The sequence below is a fragment of the Athene noctua genome, chromosome 4 (genome assembly GCF_965140245.1).
Source record: "Athene noctua chromosome 4, bAthNoc1.hap1.1, whole genome shotgun sequence".
Taxonomy (NCBI): domain Eukaryota; kingdom Metazoa; phylum Chordata; class Aves; order Strigiformes; family Strigidae; genus Athene; species Athene noctua.
In genome coordinates, this window is record NC_134040.1 from 55,841,993 (window position 1) to 55,862,734 (window position 20,742).

The 20,742-nt window shown below is 45.6% G+C and overlaps 1 protein-coding gene across 2 annotated transcripts; it reads right to left on the reverse strand.

Moving 5' to 3' along the window:
• Positions 1-348: 348 nt before the first annotated feature.
• LOC141959719 (UDP-glucuronosyltransferase 2A2-like) lies at positions 349-13,313 on the reverse strand. 2 transcript variants are annotated; one of them, XM_074903959.1, is made up of 6 exons: positions 12,578-13,313; positions 4,803-4,951; positions 3,362-3,493; positions 2,851-2,938; positions 1,874-2,093; positions 349-625 (listed from the first exon to the last, which is right to left on the reverse strand). In XM_074903959.1, exons 1-6 carry the CDS (start codon positions 13,311-13,313, stop codon positions 349-351), a joined length of 1,602 nt encoding a protein of 533 aa, XP_074760060.1. The 2 variants fall into 2 exon arrangements, with proteins under 2 accessions (XP_074760060.1, XP_074760061.1); XM_074903960.1 differs by lacking the exon at positions 12,578-13,313 and adding an exon at positions 6,846-7,569.
• Positions 13,314-20,742: the final 7,429 nt, after the last annotated feature.

Consider the following 20,742-nt stretch of genomic DNA (forward strand, 5'->3'; position numbering starts at 1 on the left):
TTGAGGGATGCACAGTACCACATGTGGGAAGCCTGAATTTATGAAATATATCAAAATGAAGTTGGAAAGTTACAGCAGCAATTACTGTTCTAGGGACTGTGTGTGATCAGCTAACAGGGTCCCAAGGGATAAAGCAACTATAATTCAGTCTTACTTAGGCCACAAGGAATTTGCTGGCTAAGCAAGAAGCTCTGCCCCATGACAGCTTTTTAGCATGACCCAGTTCAGCTGGGTGCTTCATGATATGCCCAGCTTAAAGTATATCCTAATAATTTTATTCACCCAGGAATGTACATAAATGTCTTGCTGAAGAAAGGAGAAGAAAAAGTGCTGATGGTAACAGGATGACTATTCTTTCTTCCTCTTTGCAATCCTTCCACATCTCTTACAGCAAAATAAGCAGCACTTGGTAAGAATGAAGACAGCAATGGCTGTACAGGTGAACAAGAATGCCAGAACATCCAGGCAGTGGTACTGATACCAGGTGAGATGGTGAGCAGCTGGTCTCAAGTGCTTTGCTCCTTTGTGGCGCATGACAAACTCGATCCAGAAGACAGCTCTGTCCAGAGGCTTAACTGGCTGGTCATGGTGTATCTTGGATAACCTTAGAGCATTTTCCTTATAGCTGGGGAAAAAAGAAGAAACCAAGGAGATTTGTCACTGATTGCTGAAACAACCCATTCAGCACCTGGCAGTCCTCTTGAGGAAGATAGACAGCCCTGCTTTTACTTTCATCAGTGTTAATATATTTGAAACCGGCCCGGTTTACTCCTCTCTGGATAAAATTGTGTTATGAACAGTAATGGAGAAAGACAGTTTTTTGCGAAGAAAAGTTACTCAAAATTATTCCAGATACTCCATTAAAAAAAGCAACATGAAAACATCTGCAGCATTTACTGTTCCAATATAATATAGTGTGCTGATTTTGGCTGGGATAGATTGAGTTTTCTTCACAGTAACTAGCATGGGGCTATATTTTAGATTTGTGCTGATAACACAGGGATGTTTTCCTTACTGTTGAGCAGTGCTTACACAGAGTCAAAGCCTTTCTGCTCCTCACACCACCCCACCAGTGAGGAGCCTGGGAGTGCACAAGAAGTTGGGAGGGGACACAGCTGGGACAGCTGACCCCAACTGACCAAAGGGATATCCCAGACCTTATGAAGTCGTGCTCAGCACATAAAACTAAGGGGGAGGTTGGCAGGGGTGCTGCATGCACCACATTTCATCCAGGTCTTCGGATGCCTGGTCGTCATCCAGGTTGTTACAGATCACCTCCACCATGGCTAATTCCCTCAGATACTGGGTACCTACATCACTGCTGGTACATGTGCTTCATGAATTTGCAAGTTCTTCCTTGAAGGGATACCTGTCCTTCACACTTGGCAGAGCTCGCTGCCAAAGACTGAGGACTCCTGCCTTTTTTCCAATCCCTTTGTCAATAGCCTTATCCTTAGCAAGGGATCCCAGCTGCCAGGCTTTTTTACTCTCTTAATTCTTGACTGATAGATACAGTAACCTGAGGATACTGGTAACTCAGGGTAGGAGAAAGAATGGTTGTGGCTACAGACAGACTAGATGTAATACAGTTAGAATTGTTACCCAGAGCCTCCAGAGGATTTATATTAGCAGAGAACAAGGAAGCGAGAGCAGAAAACTCTCAGGAGCTGCTCTGGGCTTTCTAAGAAGATCAAATTACTGATCTCCTTTCTGAGAAATACTAATTCTTGGAAATGAAAGATGGGTTTAATCTGAAACCCAAGCTCCAGCTACTCAGTATTTTTGGTTCCCAGAAGAGCAAGCAGAATTTCTCACATCAGCAGCCCAAGGTTTTAATAACCTCATCCTACTGTGAGGCAAGGACAAAACTCACGTGGAATTGTTAATGACTGTATTCAGTGCATCAACTAGGTCCTGTGTCTTCAGTGTGCTGAAATCCAGCTCAACTGCAGCTCCCTTTGCCCTCAGGTGCGCAATGTTGTCATGCTGGTCAGCAAATATGGGAATCCCAACCATTGGGATCCCGTGGTAGATAGCTTCATAGATCCCATTGGTCCCACCATGAGTAATAAAGGCCTTTGTCAAGGGATGGCCTGGAAAAGGGAAGGAGAGTCACGTGTAACAGCAGCTGTGGCAGACTGCGTTCACTGGGGGGTGAGCACTGCAAACTACCCAGGCAAATGCAGGGCTAGAAAAGGGAACAGCCCTGACCTCAGGATCAGCATCTGAGCTTGCACATCTGGCTTTCACACGTTCGTGTTTATCTTAATGTAATGTGTGAATCAGCATGTTCCTCCAGACTACCCCAGAGTTACTTCAGCCCTTTTACTGTTGTACAGGTCTAGTTTTCACATGGTGTCAAGGTCACAACAGCCTCATGCTGCAGCCTTTCTTAAGTCAAGCATTTTGAAGAATGAGTCCAGGAGCTTAACTGCAGAGGCCAAGCCCAGCTCTGGAGTACATGCCTACTTTGATATTTACTCCTGCTTAGAGGTGGTTATTCGCCTTTCCAGACAATTGCCACCAGGCTCTGTAAGACAGAGGCTTTTGCTTTAGAGATCCATCTTCATAGCTAGGCTCAAGTTGCTGCCTTCTTGAACCACTGCTCCCTACTCCCATCACAGCCTGGCTGCATCTTCAGTGGTACTTGTACAGCCACTCGCCTTAAAGTCAAAAGCATGCTAGGAAATTAAGGCTAATCCAAGAGCAAACCTCTCCTGCTTAAACTGTGAAACTAATTGTAGCTGCAAGTGTTATATGATTCTTTTGCCTGAATAAGCCGTTTTAGAGGAAAAACAAGGATACAGTTTTTCCAAGGGTGTAATGAATCCCAGATAGAATCTGTCTCACCGAGCAGGTCATTTTGGGGTATCCAGTCGTAAATCCTGGTGTTGGAACCTAGAGTTTCTGGTTTTTTTCCTTTGTACCGCCAGAGGACCTTGAACAAAGGAAGAATAAGATAAACATAATGCATGTGACACACCCTTCTGTATTACTTACATGTAATGTAGGGCTTTATCTGAAACCCACATAACCTTTGCCCAGTAATTCAAATAGCTTTGGCTCCAGTTCAGCTCTTTGATTTTTTATTATGTGTTTATTATAAAAATCACGAGTGATTTTTATACTTTGGCCTATGGACACACCTCCAAGTCGTCTGATTCAGAGAAGAGGAAACGCCAGTACTCCCCATGAGGTGACTCGGCAGTCTGCCTCTCTGCAGCACCCAGCTTCCTGGCTGGGGCATATCCAGCAGAGATGCAGTCAAAAACCAGGCCAGTCCAAACCTAAAAGGCTCGCTGAAGGCAACAGGAGTGACAAAAAACAAGGCAAGTTGGTTTAAACTCAAAGGGAAATTCACCTTTTGTGGAAGCTGGCTGAGGGCTCTGGCAATCACATTACTTTTTTCATCAGTTAGCTTGTAGACCATCGACCCGAGAGAGAATACCACAATGCCGTGTTCCCCTGAGCTTTGAACAAATTCTTCCATTTCCTAGGAGAGGCAGAAAACATTCTAAGAGTAATTATGCACTGCAGATTACACAGACTTCTGTGAACAGAGAGCATAACCTTTTTAGCTTATCAGGGAGATGATCGTGGTGCATGAGCACCTCCGCTGACAGAAGGGCATTACAGAGATAGACCTGGCCCTATGCAAAACAGTTTCTCCCTAAGAAGGACCAGGACAAATTGAGGCAGATAACAGAAGATTTGTCTTTTTGGGAGCAAGTCAACCAGTTTCAGGACACATTTCTTTCAGAGCACAAATAACAGGAATGGATCCTGGCACTGGTGTGAGAGGGTCATGCCCTATGACACCCTCCCTAGCACAGACAGTCACGATTCTGGATTTTCCTGGAACAAGGACTTTGCATTTCATAGCTCTGCAGGAAGGGAAAGTGCTGAAAACTGACAGGGTTTTGCAGCATCCTGATCAGAGATTCATTAAGTCGCTGCTGTCACTTTCTTAGTTAGCCAGTTCTCTACTTCTTGCAATACACCCCATATTGCTAAACAGATTTTCTACAAATCAGACCAGTAGGCCTTCCTGTTCTCTTTTTTAGTTAGTGTCATGAGAAATGGAGCAGTAGCATCCAAAAGAGAATGGTTACCCATTTCCCCCAACTCAATCCCTGCTACAGGGGAGTGGGAAGAGAGTTTGAAGGCTGCTTTTAGTATACAACTTGCACTGAATATACCCTACCTCCTCCAAGGCTCCTGCAGGAGTGATAAACTAGACCAGAGCTTGTTGTTCTGATGTCATCAGTACCCGTGAGTTTCAGATTCTACCTGAATATTGCCAGTCACGGCAGAGCATAGGCTGGGGATGCTGAATATTTTACCCCCTTTAAGATGTCTTAAACTAAGCAACCATAAAAGAAGTGTTTATCACTCATCTCTTTCTGCAAGTCTTGACTCCATTTTATCTAAAGCATTTGTCCTGTCACAGTGTCTTTTTGAATCAGGTGTTTCAACGTTACCCCGGACTGTGTCTGTATCTTAGAATTAAATCTTACACTTAACTTCTCTGAGGTAGCACCTTTTTTTCCTAAAACAAACACTATATTCCCTCCTGCTGACCTCAGCTATACTCTTTTAAGACAGCAGGCTGTAAATCCAGACCTCAGTTTGCACAAGTGCTGACAGGCTGCTAAATGGCTCCGTGCTCCCCACTGGTAGCAGAACATCTTCTTTAAGAATGAACTTTCTCAGGACATAGTTTGCACGGTTTATCAGGGAAAGAAACAGTTTTTGTTCTGCTGGGTAAACGACCAACCAATAGCAGAACAAAGTTGGCATACCTTTGGTAACGGCTTTGCAGGTTTGCAGTGAAGTCCTCCAACAAACTCGAAGTTGGGCAGGAAAGGGCGTGGAAATTCAAAATCCCAGTATGTTCTGATTAACCATATCTCTGCTTTCCCCATCGTCTCACACAGGGTTGTGGGCCTCCCTATGGACAAAGTACAAGGGGTTTACAACACACAGAGGAATGGTCTTGTTTGCTGTAGATTGTGAAATAGGAGCCTTACCTTTGTCTTTTGGCACGCCCCATCAGAGCAGTCTGTCAAGTCATGCATGAAATGAAAATAGGGACATATCCAGACCTAATCCTTACCCCGTCCTGTGTTTGGTCTTGGCAGGTTGCCACGAACAAGGCAGTACAATTTTTAAAAGGATTTTGAACCTTCAGGATGAATTTAGAGCAGTACAAGAGTAAATGGGAAGCATTTAGTTTCTGTGATACAAAAGTGCAATTCTTGTACCACTGAAAGACTTCATTACCTGTGCTTGTAATAAAAACATACTTTGGGGAAGAGAACAATCACAGGAAATTTAGTACCAAATGAAAAAATATATGAACTGCAATGTGATGATCACCAGTCAGGGAGGAGGAAAGTTTTTAGACAAAGTTCTGTAGCGTTTTTCAAATGACAACTCAGTCAGTAGCTGCTCAGACTACAATAAAAGACAGGTGCAGCCATCCCTAGTTCTCTCAGAGATGGAGTCAGCTCCTTTGGACACATACTGGGAAAATTTGGCCAAATCCATAGATGCTTTGAATGTCATTTTATGCAAAATCCAATGTCTCTAGAAATTTATCTAGAGAAAAAAATACAATGGGTAAAACTGTTTTATAGCTTCCCATTTGGAAAAATATATATTCTCAGATACATGTTGCAAGTTGTCTTTGCAGTATTTTCCCCACAAAGTGGGACTGGAGGGTAAAAGGCTTAGAAGTGCTGGTAAATGATTGTCCAAAGTCAGGCTAATGCTAGCAGGAACCAAGCGAAATAAGCGGAAAGATAAAAATTATCTGTAGGGCATCTTCTTATACTACTTGATCAGCGTTACAATTTACACCAGTAATTTTTTCTTAATTTTTATTTTAAGTAAAGAACAGTGAGTCAGTTACTGGAGTCACAATTAAGCCTGCATTAGAAGTAGAGTGATACAAGGTATAATTAATTCTTAAATTGTATTTTAAAAAAAGTAAATCCAGGGAAAATGGGCTAGTTTGCACTGAGGCGTTCTTGGGAAACACAGGAAGAGACTGGAGGGCAGCAGAATAGATGCCCTTGTGCTTGCTGTTCATAGATACTTTGTACAAGATTCAAAGTCCATTGAACCAAAAGGTCTCTTTAATAGACTTTGAATCAAGCCTGAGTTGTAGTAGGTTGGAACAAAAATTTCAGGTATGATTGTAGTTTAAGGACACTATTTCAAACTCTGAGTGAAAGGGTGAGGTGACAGTTCTTAGCATTTGTTATTGGAGAACATGAATTCCTGCTTAGCATGTGTACTCATCAGGGTTGCAAGATGATACCTCCAGACAATGCATACAATATGAATGAAGGGTGCTTTTTTGCTCTGCTGTTGTCCAGAGACAGCTAGTGGTCCTAGTTGCAACAGGGTTAACTCCATCTCTTTGTTGTCAGTGGCATCCAGTGCCTTACACTTAGTTAAGGAATGATTTTTCCCTCCAGCCTTTAGCTACTACCATCTTAATTGTAGAAGTGCCTGTCATCAAGACGAAGAGGCAACAGCTGTCCTCTGACAGCACTAAAATGGGCATACAGCTCACTGCAAGAGCTCACCAGCAGTATCATCACTGACAGAATTTAGAACGACATGCTCTGAAGATCCTCAAGAGGAATTAGAGCAAAACTGCACTGGTGTCTGTTAGACCAGAACAGACCTAAAAGGGAAAGCACAGCCTCCATGTGACCAAAACAGGATTACCATCTCTGCTGGCCAATGAGAAAGAGTTTGAGACAACAGCATCGAGCTCCCATTCAAAAGGCACAACCTATGCAAGAGGAAAAAATATTCAACGGCTGCCTTACCTAAGACATTACTGTAGTACCCGTTCCATTCGTCTCGCCAAAACTTCAAGAAAAATAAATCCATATAAAAGTAAAAGAGGAAGTTCTGTAGTCTTTCCACAAAGGACATCTGGTCTATCAGCCCCCTTGTGCTAGCAGGCACATAAGAAGGTGGGGACGGGAGCCCACCACATAGCCGCTCTACCACATTCCCATCGGAGAAGCGGAAGCTGTAGACAAAAGGGATTGCTAGGATTTCTGCTACGAGCTCCCCGCCTGCAGACAGGGGGTCAGCGATCAGAACATCAAACTTGGCCTGCTGCAGCTTTGCTATCAGCTGAGGGTTCATCACCAAGGTGTCACAGATCTGCTTTGACATATTGGTAAAGACCTCCAGGTCCTCTTTCATCTTCCACATGATCTTCCAGGGAGAGACATTAGAGACCTCATTCATCCAGAAATTGAGGAAGTCCTCCATGACAGCATGCAGGGTCTGCTGGGTAAAGGGGACTTGCAGGACCTCAAAGGTGAAGGGGGAAGAGGTGTCTTGGTAGTCAATGAGCAGATTGCTTGAGGGTACCAGCACAGTCACTTCATGACCCCGGAGAACGAGCTCTTCCAGCAGCACTTTAACATTGATCCAGTGACTTGCATCAGTGGGCCAGACCACCACCTTCCCACAAAAGCCAGCGCTCCAGCAGCATGCACAGGCCCAAAGCAGCCAGGGGAACCTTGGCCCCATCATCTCAGCAGTCCATGTGCCACTCCAGTCTGACTGAGCTGGAAGCAGTTCACTGCTCCAGTGTGCAACCACTTTAGTGCCAGCCAATGGAAGTGAGATTCACTCGGTGCCAAGCTTCACAAGAGGGCGCGTCAGAACACAGCAGTCATGGGAGGACTGGGCAAGCAGCAGATCCCATTCTAGAGTTTCTTGCAGAGCCACTGCTGATCTCAAAATGATGGCAACTCCTATTTCTGCTCACCACAAAGTGCGTTTTGCAGCATGTGAGGACCAGGAGCCCTTTCCCTGTGTTGTGATTTAATCTTGATAGGCGGTTAAGCACCACAAAGCCTCTCACTCCTCCACAGTAGGAGGGGAAAAGGAAGGGCAGCAGAAAATTCATGGGTTGAGATAGAGAGAGCTTAATAAGCAAAAAAACCCCAAAAATAAAACCAAGGAAAAGCAGTAATGCAAAAAAAGAACAATTGCTCACCATCACCCAAACAATGCCCGGCCAGTCCCTGAGCAACAGCAACCCTGGCAGACTCCCCCCACTCCCAGCTTTTTTTGCTGAGCACATCACATGGTATGAGATATCCCTTTGGTCACCCAGGTGAGTTGTCCTGGCTGTGTCCCCTCCCAGCTTCTTGTGCACCCCCAGCATCCTCGTTGGGAGGATCATGTGAGAAGCAGAAAAAGCCTTAATGCTGTGTAAGCACTGCTCAGCAATAACCAAAGCATCCCAGTGTTAGCAACACTGTTTTCATCACAAATCCAAAATATAGCCCCATGCAAGCTACTGTGAAGAAAATGAATTCTATTCCAGCCAAAATCTGTATACCCTCATACCACATCTTCAAGGTGAGGATAATCCTTCCTGTACCAAACAGGAGCTCAGGCTAGGGAAAGCACGTGAGCAGCACATGGGACTTTTTAACAACTGCAAGATGAACCCCATCTTATCACTTGGCTACAGCCTAGATTTGTTTCTTTGCCCTGTAAGAACCAACCTGTCTGTAAAGCTGGTTACAATTCATACCTCCTCAGTTACTGGGTGCAAAATGTCCTTCAGTGATTCACAACTAGCCCACAGGGTGCTCTAGTTGTGTCCTCTCTATAACCAGATGCAGAGGACATGCAGCATCGCCGCTGGAAGGACACAGTCCTGGTAGAGAGGACTCCAGCATCAGGCCACCCCAGGAGAGAAACAGGAGGAGGTGAGGAGTACAGGTTTTGTTCACCTTGCTCCTTCTGTGCCTTCTCCTGGGAAGATGCTGCAAGCTGGCATCAGTGTATCCATATCAAGTAGTCCAGGACAGATACTGCCAAGACAGACCTGATTTCTCCTCTTGACTTTATCCTGCAGGTGTAGTGGAGATGCTTGGTGCTACTGATGTGTTCAGGGAAAAGAACGGGCAGCTGCTTTTTCCTGAGCAGAGGGCAAATGAGGCTCAGAGTCTAAAGAGCCTGCACACTCCTCCAGAGCTCAGCATCACCCCACGAGCTCCCCTCACTGGACTGACAGTGGAGCGAGCAGTCTTCAGCCCCATCAGTTGAAAAAGCCTTTAGGTAGCTCTGGGAAAACAGCTAGAATAATCGGAACCCTGAAGAAGATTTTCCAAGGAGAAAGAGAAGGTGTGTGCATACACTTCAGGAGCTGAGACATTGCCCCATTTCTGTGAGATGCTTGTCCCTTCCTTTCACACTTCCTCCACGACTGGATACACACCAGATCAAAGCGAATCACAGGGTAGAGAACAGCTAAGCTAACACAGCTCACAAAACAGGCATCGCACATGGGACCTTAAATGCTAAACCCCACATTCAACGATAACAAAGACAACACAAGACCCAGGCAGCTCTGAAGCTTACACAACAAGAGATCAGCAAACCAGGCTTCTGCCAGCACAAAATTTTCTAGTCTCTGTCAAACATGATAACTCAAATAAACACACAGCCAGGTACTCTTAATAGTAGGATATCTTAACAACTTAGCTCTCTTAGCAGAATTGCACCCTCCTAGTGAAATACAAATAAAAATGCTCATCTCAAATTGAAATAATACCCATTTTATCTGCTGACCGACAGTGCATGTGTGTTTGTCCTGTTTTCTTTTAAGCATTACAATAACCACTTAGAGCAAAAATGTGAAAATAATTTTGTGACTGTTATTTTAAAAAGAAAAAAAAACTTATAAATACAGCTATCTTCTAGTGTTTCTTTTAGACACTTTCAGAAAAGCAAAGAACCCTGCCTCTGCTTGGGGGCCTTTTATCACTGCAAATTGGAGCTCAGCTGCTCTCCCAAGCCTTTAAAAGACCGGAGGAGGCCATTATCTCTCATTTTGAGATAAGCTAGCAAGCAAAAGGGGTGCTAGGGGAAAAAGGGTAGTATTGTCGTACAGCTTTCCAAAACCGTTCTTTACTTCTCCTTCAAAAGGTTTAATTCATCACTGGAGTTTGGTGGGTGTATATAGCAGTATTTTGCTGTTCTTAGTGTTTATCATGATTCATCTATGAATGTGACTGATGAGCTCTGTGGCTTTAGCACTTTTTTACCTATCCTAGAAGTATCTGTATGGACTTGGCTGTACTGTTGTAGCAGGTCAGGATTAACAGGTAACATTTGCACTTGCCTGGATTATTTGACCTGACACAGGAATTTTGGAGGAAGGAGAGTGAGTTCAAGGCTGTCTTGCCCCTGATTTGTGCCTTAACCTCTAAGCTCTGGGTATTTACTCTTGTGTGTACAGCAGATGTAATTTCTGGAAATAAGAGCAGCCTTACCTAAAACATCACTGTAGTATTGATCCCAGCTTCCCCAGACAAGGTAATGATACATGATATCCTGCACAATGAAGAAGAAGATGTTTTTTAGCCTTTCCAGGAAGGACATCCTATCTGTTAGGTGGCTTAGGATGGCTGGTACGTAGGAAGGAGGTGCTGGGAGCATCCCACAGAGCCTCTCCACCGTGTTGCCTATGGAGAACCGGATGGTGTACACGAAGGGGATACCCAGCTTCTCAGCAAACAGCTCCCCGCTGGGTGCCAGTGGGTCTGCCAAGAGGACATCGAAGGTGGATGCCCTCAGTCTCTCCAGCAGTGCCTCGTTCTTCAGGACTTCATCACAGATGGTTTTGGTTATGTTCTCCAGCTTGTACACCAGTTGAACTATCCTGTAAAGGCTTGCCCAGCCAGGTAGCGCTCTCTCCTGGTAAAGCCAAAAATAGAAAGCCTCTTCCAGTAAAGTAGCCATCTCCTTTTTGGTGATCGGCACCTCAATCACCTCAAGCTGAAAGGGTGAGGGCTGTGTGGAGTTGAGGATGAGAAAACACGAAGGCAGCAGCACGGTCACCTCGTGACCCCGGATCACAAGCTCCTGGAGGATGTACTCCATGTTCAGCCAGTGGCTGTTGTCAGCTGGCCAGACCAATACCCTCCCCCCCGACCCCCAGCCCAACACAGCCAGGAGCCACAGCACTGCCACCTCCTTCCCAGCCATAGCCTGCTCTGTGTGGCAATGCCCCGGTGGCCTTCCTTCCTCCCGAGCAGCAGCCCTCCCAGGCTGGGCTGGGTGTGTATGACACTGCACTGCTCTGAAGGGCAGGAAGCCAGGGTAGCTGATGTAAAATCCTGGCCTGGATAACAGTGTGTTTTCCTAGGGAAAAAGGTGACTGGGACCAGCTAGCACCATCTGGTAGTAAATAGCTAGCTGAAGCTCGAAGATGTGCTTCCTCTGGAGACATGGGGAGAGCTGTCAGCCCTGGGGGGCTCAGTCCAGCAAGGACCATGTCCTGTTGGTCATCCAGGCCCTCTTGCCTGTCTAACTACAGTCTCTATGTTATTTGTTTGGTAGAAAAGGTGACTTTTTCATTCTTCTGGCTCCTTGAAGCACAGCTGGGTGTACAGCAAAGATGTCCACCCACTATGTGGGCATCCTTTTGCTTTATAAAGACACTGAGCACTTAATGTGGCGATCCAGAGCTGCAGCTAAAAAGTTGCGTCTCAAAGTGGATGAAACTATATGGCAAGTGACTCCAGTATCAGAGTAAGACTGTCCTCATGTGAACTTGCCTCTTCCAGAGCATGCATTGCAGTAGGCCAGTGCTGGTAGGTGATGGTGTGGGCTGTCCTGCCTGCCACTAGGTGCCAATTATGCACTTTAAGTTGAACCAGAAAATCTGTTAAACAGTTTTATTTATGGTCACCCTTCTGATGTGCAATTAAGAAATAATGTAAGTCCTCTTCACTGTGCTAAAAATTGTCATTACTGGGCTTCTGCCCAGCTCTGTTACACAATGTTTTCCTAATGTTGTTGTGCAAGGTTTTTGCTTTTTCATGAGCTCAGTGTGAGGTTGGTAAAAATGACATGTTGATCACATATGGTTAATGTTTAAACATATTTTTCTACATATTCACTCAAAACAGTCCAGAAGAAAAGCCTGCAGAGGAAGACTCATTGCATTTACTGTTTGCTCGTGGGTGGAGGGTATGTTTTAATAAAACTTGTTTTGTGCAGAGAGGAATGGTTTTGTATGACCAGTGACGTACGTGAAGTCTCTTACAAAGTCACAATGCATTTCAGTATTGCTACTGAGAGTGGTGGGGCTGGCTTGTAATTCACCAGTTCCCCCCTCCTTGTTATGATACTCTGAATTAGGGAAACAGCTCTGTTCCTGCAAGCAGTCATTGAGGGGGGGAAATGTGTAAGATGAGGTCCCTTGCTGAGGGCCCTATATGGAATTTGTTTAAACCTCTACATTAAAAATAATTATGGCAAAAGTCAACTCCATCAGTTGGGATGAGCACTGATCACTGTCTTAATGCAATGGCATAGCAGCACAGCACACTGACAGGGAGTGCGTGCAACTGATGGACCCTGGTGGCTCATTCCCTTTCCCACATAGGGACATAATGTCAAACATCTTGCTGACCTCTCTCAGACGCTGACTGCGACCCTGCCAGGTTCCTAGCTCTGCAGGTTGTAAGGCAGGGAGGCTGTGTAGTGAGAAGTGAAGCAGCAGAACACTTACCTAAGACCTTGCTATAGTAGATATCCCATTCTCCCCAGTAGCTCTGGAAAATGTAGTCTTGCAGGTGGTAGGACACAATGTTTTTTATTCTTTGTCCGAAGGACATGCAGTCGGTGAGCTCAGACAGGGCTGCAGGTGTGTAGGATGGTGGGGCTGGGATCTTGCCGCAGTGCCTCTCCACAGTGGAGGCTGGGGAGAAGCGCAGCGAGTAGATGAAGGGAACAGCCAGCTTGAGAGCCAGGACATCCCCACAGAGGGTCACTGGGTCTGACAGCAGCAGGTCATAGCTAGACCCCTGCAGGTGGGCCATCAGCTCTTGGTTGGTTAGCACCGCATCGCACATTAGCCTGTTCATGTGGTGCCAGTTTTTGGACAGTTTTCCCAGCTTCTTGTAAAACTGCCAGAAGGTCAAGATGGTTGGCCTGTTATTCAGCCACAGTGCCACTACATCGTCGATCAGGTTCTCAATGGTGTCTTTCTTGAAGGGCACGTTATAGACCTCAAACTTCTCCATGGACTCAGCCCTGGGTTTAATGAAGAGGGAAGCACTGGATACCAGGATGGTAACGCTGTGCCCGCGACGGATGAGCTCCTGTATAATTATCTTCATATTCAGCCAGTGACTACCTTCTGTTGGCCAGACCAACACGTTCCCACAGAAGACAGGCCCTAAAAAAGCGACCTGAAAAAGGAGCAGCTGGAGGTATTTCTTAGAGTCAGTGGGTCTTGTGGCCATGGCAGGGTTAAGGGCTGGGCAGCCTGGGAGTTTTCCCTTCTAGTCAGGAGGACTGCACCTCTGTGTTGTGTTGGATGGCTCTTTACTAGCACTTTTAGCAAAAGCAAGAGTTTGCTCTAACACAGGTGGGGCCTTTAAAACCCACTTTGGTCTCAGGTCTGAAAAGACAGAAAAGGATGTTTGGTGAATCACTTTTTCCTTTCTGCTTTCTATCTTGTTCCCCCTGAGGGAACTCCTTTTCCTGGCTATCAAGGTGGCAGCAATCCCTGCTGCTGTCAGATATCTGCCTTCAAGCTATTCCCCTTGCACAAGAAGAATTTCATCCTTTATTTTTTTATACCTTTTGTAGCTTTTCTGAGGAATCCTTACCATGAAATAAAAACAAATAACAGAGGACCTCTTCTAGCCGTGTAACTACTGTATCAGTAAATGCTGGCAGATTTACTACAAGTATTAGCAAATAAGTGGCACTGCTTCCAGCTCTGGAGAAATACTGAGATTTGCTGGAGAATATATGACCGCATCTGATTTTAAAATGCCTGTTTCCAATTGCAACAGCCATGGTATCTGCATACTGTAATGTATGCTTATTACTTATGGCAGCAAACCTACCTGTACTTAAAAATGTATTTCTCTTATTCTGAGGGTTTCCCAGATTTCTCCATCTTCCCTTCCAGAAGCAGTACAGGGGCTTACTTAGCTGACAGGCAGCGGTGCTACAGGGAGTGCTTGCTTGCTTGAATATACTGCTAGGCTGCAAGAGCCCTGGGCAACACAAGATGAAGGGACACCTATGACAGAACTAGCAGTGGCAAATTATACCGTAAGCATCCCTAAGCCTCCTCAACCCTTCTGCCACCATATCCCTTCTGGTAAATAATATGAATTACTGGCAGTCATGCCCTAGCCCCTGCAGAGAGCTGCTGCCTCTCCAGGTTTCACCATTCATTCAAGTTGGTCCATCTTTACAGAGGAAGAAACTGCAAGTGAGCCAGTCCCCTGGATGCCAGCTCTGATACTCAAACAAATCACCTGCAGTGCTCACATGAACAAGCGATGCCAGAGGCAGGCCGAGGAAGGAGTGGCCACAGGGTACATTTAAGCCAGGTCATGGCAGACTTGGAAGGGGCATCTTTTTTTTAGGGTGAGATGTTAGAAGTGCTGATGGTTCCCATGCTGTGAGAAGGCAGAAAATCCTTCATTTGGGTGTTGACAATGCCAATAATAACACATAGTTTGTTCTGATATGTGACGATTGGTTTCCAACTGCTACTGTCTGGGGTGTGTCAGCTGGTCATGTTGTGGGCTCAGGTCAGGTGTCTAAACATGGGTCCAGGGCCCTGCTAGCCCCTAAAGGTCCTTCTCAAAGCAAAACCTACATCTTCTGGGGTGGCTCTCACTTGGAAATTTGTCACTTGCATGTAAGGCACTATGTCCTAGAAGGAGCTCTTGACCACCAGGGGCCAAAATGACAGCTAAAACCCATGCATATAATGATACACTCAATCCAATACAATTTGAAGAACAAATGCCATGCAGCAAAAAAATCTTACCTAGTGGAGCCTTCCAAGGTATGTAAGCATTGTGCTCTGGGCTGCAAGGTGCGAATTGCTACACTGGTTTGCTTCTGTGTCGTGATGCTCAGCTTCTCCGTGCCTGGGCTGCTCTGGTGAGGTTGGGTATTGGATAGAAGGAGCTTAAATAAATTACCCTCTGAACTGGGCTTTTCAAAAGGAGGAAGTAATAGAATATGGGGTGATCACAACAAGGCATGTATTCTGGGATTATTCATTGCTTTGTTATGCTCCAGTAATTTAATAGTCGAGATGGTCTTCCCCATGTAGGGTATATTATAATGTTATTACAGAGCCAGATTCTCAGAAGGACTTTGCATCTTGTAGGTCAGAAATATGGTGTCTGACTGCTAAAAAGATTTTTTGCTCCCTTTAGGGTCCCAGCTTGCAAAACAAATTTTTTTGTTAAGTAATAGACTTGTTTATAAACTGTCTACAGGAACAAGGAGAAAATCTTGTGGTTTGTTGGCAAAGTTTTTCAAAAGTTGTTATGTTACCTGTGCTGGGTGTGTGGCCCTTGATTCTGGAGACCTAGGCAAGTTTTTCATTACTTGAAAATATAGGAATGTAAAGATGCACCTTCATGGTTTTTAAATATTGCCCATAATGTCCAACCTGCCTTTTTCCAAACCCTCAGAATTCAGGGCAATTATGCCAGCGTGTTTCAACAGTAATTTGGCCTTACAGCCAGGACTTTCACTATGAACTCCATAGACCTTTGTTTTCAGGCTAATTTAGCTTATTTGCTAAAGTCCTCTAAGAAACTTAAAGCTTTTTCAGCAGCTACTGAAAGGCCATGTTCATGTGTGCTAGGGCAGATGGGAACTTGGGTTTCATTTCTAACCCTTCAGTAACTAGTTCCTCTGAGCAAATGAGAGCTATTACTAAGGAACCAGATGGTTAAATTTGTCTGTTTCCATGGCCAGATACTTGGATTACTCTTAATGCAGAGGAAATAAGCATTTTGAGAGGATTAAAGGACAAAATCCAGCAAATGAGAGAAAAGTGGGGCTGAAGAAAGTAGATGGTGTTAAGTGTCTGTATTTCACACATCTAGCATTACTAAGTAGAAGTGCTGCAGACACTGATGCAATCTCCAAGCATTGTAAAATAATGACAGTCTTTTTGAGGTGAAGGCGAGTTATGCAAAAGTTAGGCAATACTAACTGCTGTTTTCCATATACCAGTGTTCTGCTGATTAAGCATACCAATTAAACTCAGACACCGGAGTGAAAAGATTAGGCGTATTTTACTAGTGATAACCAATGTAACAGTGTAATACAGAAAACATGCAGTAAGAAAAAGCAGAATAGTGCACTTAAAGCAGCAAACAGGAAAAAACAGGGTAATGCACCAAATCACTACTACATGAGAGAGAGAATGGAGATTAAGAAAAATACATCACCACTTGCCTATATTACCATCACCCAGACCCGCAGTGGCTGGGCAGCCCCGGTTACAGCGAGGGTTTGCAGAGCCTGTCCCTGCAAGTGGGAAATCCTATGCGGTGCCTCCACCCATAGGTGAGGCTGCCAAAGTCGCTGCAAACGGGCCCAGCCTTATATACCAGAGATCGACAGGCCAGAATGGCTGGCACCTTTGTTTTGAGCGGAAAATTTCTGCTTTCATCCTCCTGTTGGTTTCCACCCAAAGCCTGGCCAGGGCTCAGGGGGGGAAACCAAGGGAGTTTCTAACAAGGCCAGATAGTTGGGTTCTCAGCCTTGAACAAGGCTAAACAAGGGAAGCTGGATACATTCTCTCCTCACTACTGATTCTGTCTCAGCTGCATCTTTCACTAGCGAGCTTACACACTTTGTTAATGATTACACACTAAGTTAGCAGCTTCGGCTTGGGGCCTGTTGTTCAGGCTTCAGTACTTCAATGCTTTAGCACTTTTTACATCAGCATAAGTGCGTTGTTATAACTTAGTATAATACCTACTAGCACAATTGTTTCAGTTATAAAATATACAGGATTCATCTATAGGTCAACTCTAGCTTGGGCCAGTTGTCCAAGCCCTAGCACTTCAACGGGTCTCTTCACCGTTTTGCTGTATGGGGGTTATGGTGTACATGGCACCTTTATTTCTAGCAAACCTTGATGCCAAGCCGCACCTCAAAAATTCAGTGCCAGGGTAATAAAGGGAAGCTTTTGTGCAGAGAAGCACCAAATGACTGTGGCTTTCCTTTCACTTACTTCAGTAAAGCACCTTCTGGACTGAAAGCAGATTTGAAAGTCTTGACTAACATTTGGGGGGAGGGGAGGAAAGAAGAGGAAGGCTGCATGGAGAAAACAGCAAGGTTGGTTCATCCATGGGTACAGAGAGAAGTGAGTGGATTGAGCAATTTTGCAGCGGCACTTGTGTAAGTGCTTGGTAAAACGCCTACTCCCATGTAATCCCCAGGGGTAATAGGGAAACTCCAGCAAAAGTTAATGAGCTGAAATAGCTTTACCATAACCACCTTTCTCAGCTAAATTGTGTCTTTATACCTCTACCTTGCAGCTGTAGGACAAAAATACCACAGGCTAGGTTTATAGTTAAAACAGTTGTTTTTATTGATTCAGTTTAAGATTTTATGAACTCTCTTCACTGCTATTGCAATGCTTCAGGGGCACCTTGGCATGTAAACCTATAGAACTAGAGTGGCTAGCACATATAGAAACCAGGGTGGCTAGTACTGGAGTCATTTCCACTTTAAAAAAAAAAAAAAAAAAAGAAATGAGAGAAGGTCCAGGCCAAGCGTTGTGTCCCTGCTAGGAATTGTGCATTTTGGGGGGAGAAGAGGTGCAGCAGTGGAGACTTGCCAAAGCTGCCTGCAGTTACAGCATGCCCCAGTCTTGTGAGCATCGGTCTGACCCCCAAGGGAAAGCTGAGTGCTATGGAGATGGGCAAATCTGCAAATACTGAGGGTATAGACATGATGGGACTCACCTAATAGCTCACCAGCCCAGAAAGGGACAGTTGTTCTCTCACTCCCACCCTCTCATGCGTATTTGTTACTCACGCTCCTATGCTAAGCCTTCCCCTGTGCAAGGTCAGCTTGACAATGATTTATTTCAGTGAATGAGTTTGCTGCTGGGCCAGGGAGGAGTTGGGCAAAGACCGGGCTATCATGGAGCAGGGGTCCCCCTGAACGGCTGGCCATCAGCCATTGCGTTCAGCCACATTTAACGTATTCACATCCTATAATGCATTTGTGTGTTCGTAGTTCTGCAGGGGAATGAAAACTAAATCGAAATCCCTGCTAAATTTTGACTGAATCCACCAGTTGTACATAACCCTGCTGCTGTACTGTAGCTTCTTACTGGGTTTTCAGTCTAAAAAAGAAATTTGGAAGCAGAGCAAAGCTCATCTCTGGCCAGGGAAAATTTACCAGTAATTACTTTTTTTTACTTGGATGCAGCCTGCTCAAGTTCCTAAACTACATCTGTGCTTCTCAGGAGTGAAGTTTTGCTGTTTGACACTGGAAGCTGCTAGCACAAGGTTTGCAGCTGGGCCTTGGTACACAAGTGGTACACCTGCCACTTATTCCTCAGAGGTATACCCATGTGGGAAGTCTGCCCCTTGGCCTCCGCACGTGTCCCCAGAGACAGCCTCCTTGCCAGCACTGCTTGTGACCACGGCTGGTTTTGTGTTTCAGCATGCAGGAAAGGCAGAGACTGCTTTGACTCTGATATTGCAGGTTTGGAGCTGATCCATCACAGCTTGGTCTGGGATGCAGAGAGGAGCACCTCAGCTGCTGCTAACTGGAGTGTGGAGGAGTGTTTCTGCACATCTGTCTGGGAGGCAAGGAAAGGCACCCCTCTGCTCCCAGGAAATCAGGTCTGGAGGTTTGGACTTGGGCTTCACCTCATAACTGTGAGGGATGCCATTTCATCACTGGGGTTATTTCACCAGGATAGGTTTGTGTTTTCCCCTCTGTTTGCTCTGGAGGCATAAGTGGGATTTTGGCTGCGGCTGCTGTATCCTGCACCTGGGATGTTTCGAGGCTGGTGGAGTGAGAAGGAGAAATTCTCTGCTTTGGGTGTCATCAGCTCAGATGTCTGGGCCTCTGCACGAGATGTGGGAGCACCCTCATCCACCCTTACCGTGAGCCTCAAGGACTTCCCCTGAGTCCTGCCTCTAAGCCAGCAGGAAACCTCTTCTGTGGCCCATGGCTCCGCTCCCCAGCGTCTGCGCAGCCGTGAGGAGGAAGGCTCCTCCGTCCCTGCCGGGGCTTTCACCCGCCGCGTGTACACCTCCGCATCGGCAAGCAGCGGGAAGAGAGGCACTTGCATTCATATCAAGGGATTCAAAGTCCTGGTTTTACAAGGGTATTTATGAGGGAGTTTGCACTCATCCTGCCCTGATTTGCTAGATGGTGCATTTAAAGGCAGTTACTTTTGCAATCCCTCTGGCCTCATCACCAAATACTTGTTTCTTTCCCGGGGTCTTAGCAGCTTGGGCCTATACAAAGACTTCTGGGATACAGCATTTTAGCCTCCCCTAGCTGGTTACATTGCATCTCTTCAGCTGCTAACAAGCACCATATCTACAGCAGTGAGGGCAGATGCTGTTAGGATTCCACTTTGAGCTCAGGGACAAAAGATACAAAAGAGATACAAAAAAGCTGGGTCTTACTGATAGGAAAGCACTTCTTGAAGTGTGCTTAGTGTCCCTATACATTTCTCAGAAGCTACTATCTGAATTACAAAGAGGAAAGAGGTGTCATTAGAGAGTCACCTAAGAGACCAGAGATGCTTTGGGGAAACAAAAATAAATCTATGTGCTTCCACACAAACAGAAACTTCTAAGGAGCAAAGCAGGGGTGATTGGAAGGCCAGAGAAGCTCCCAGAATCTGAGAGAACCAGAAACCATTTGCAATTATTTTATTATGACTTAAAATAACATTTCTTCCAAGGGGGGATCATGGTTCTGTATCTTCTCTTTTTCTCTTCATTTTCTCCCCACATATCCAGGTAGGTAAGACCCATCTCTGCTGCGAGGCCCACGACCCCCACTTTTGTTGGGTTTGTGGTGCCTAATGTCCAAACTCCAAGGATTTTGCTGAATGATGGGATTTAACTCAGTTCTGCTGCCTGTATTTCCAGACAGGTCCCACCTGACTGTCAGTCTCATCCCTGGAGCACAGCAGAGCTGTTTCACATCCAATAGCTCCTGTTTCAGCACTGGGTTCTGCCTGGCTGCATCCCTGTCACTCTGCCTGTCCCCCAGGTCCTCAGTCATGTATTTAAATCTCTTGGCCTATTTCACCCACTCCTGAGAAAGAAATCACATCTTCAGAGGTGTTCTGTTCCTACAAGCAATGAATATTTCCTCCAGGTTGAAGACAAGTTTGTCTTGCACATGTAGCAAACAGGAGAGAGGATGATGAACATGGGCAGGAGAGGACAGCATCTGAGGAACTGGGACCCAACAACCATCCAGCCTGCAGTTTCATTTTCTTAAATGATTGTGACATAAAACCAGCTATTTGAAAAGCACCAGCTTTTAGCAATGCTGTTCCAGTTCCCTAGCTGCATCTCATGCCATGGTGCTGCAGCTCTTTAGCTGTGGTTTTCCTGGCCACAGTGAGAGGAGGAGCAGCCAAGGGGACCCTTTCCTCTGACCCCCTGGGACCCACCATACCTGATGGGTGATGTGGTTGCAGGGGCACTGACACAGCATAACAGCTTTTAGGTCCCTGAAACAGTGCAAAAGCAAGTGGCAAAATCCTCTTTTTGCCTCCAGTTTCATTGCTCCTGTGTGGAAGGACTGGACTCATGCTCTCCAGGCTGCGTCCATCTCCTGGCCACTCTTGAACTGTTTTCATCCTCATACCGCTCACCTTGTCTCTTCCACATGGCCCCAGCA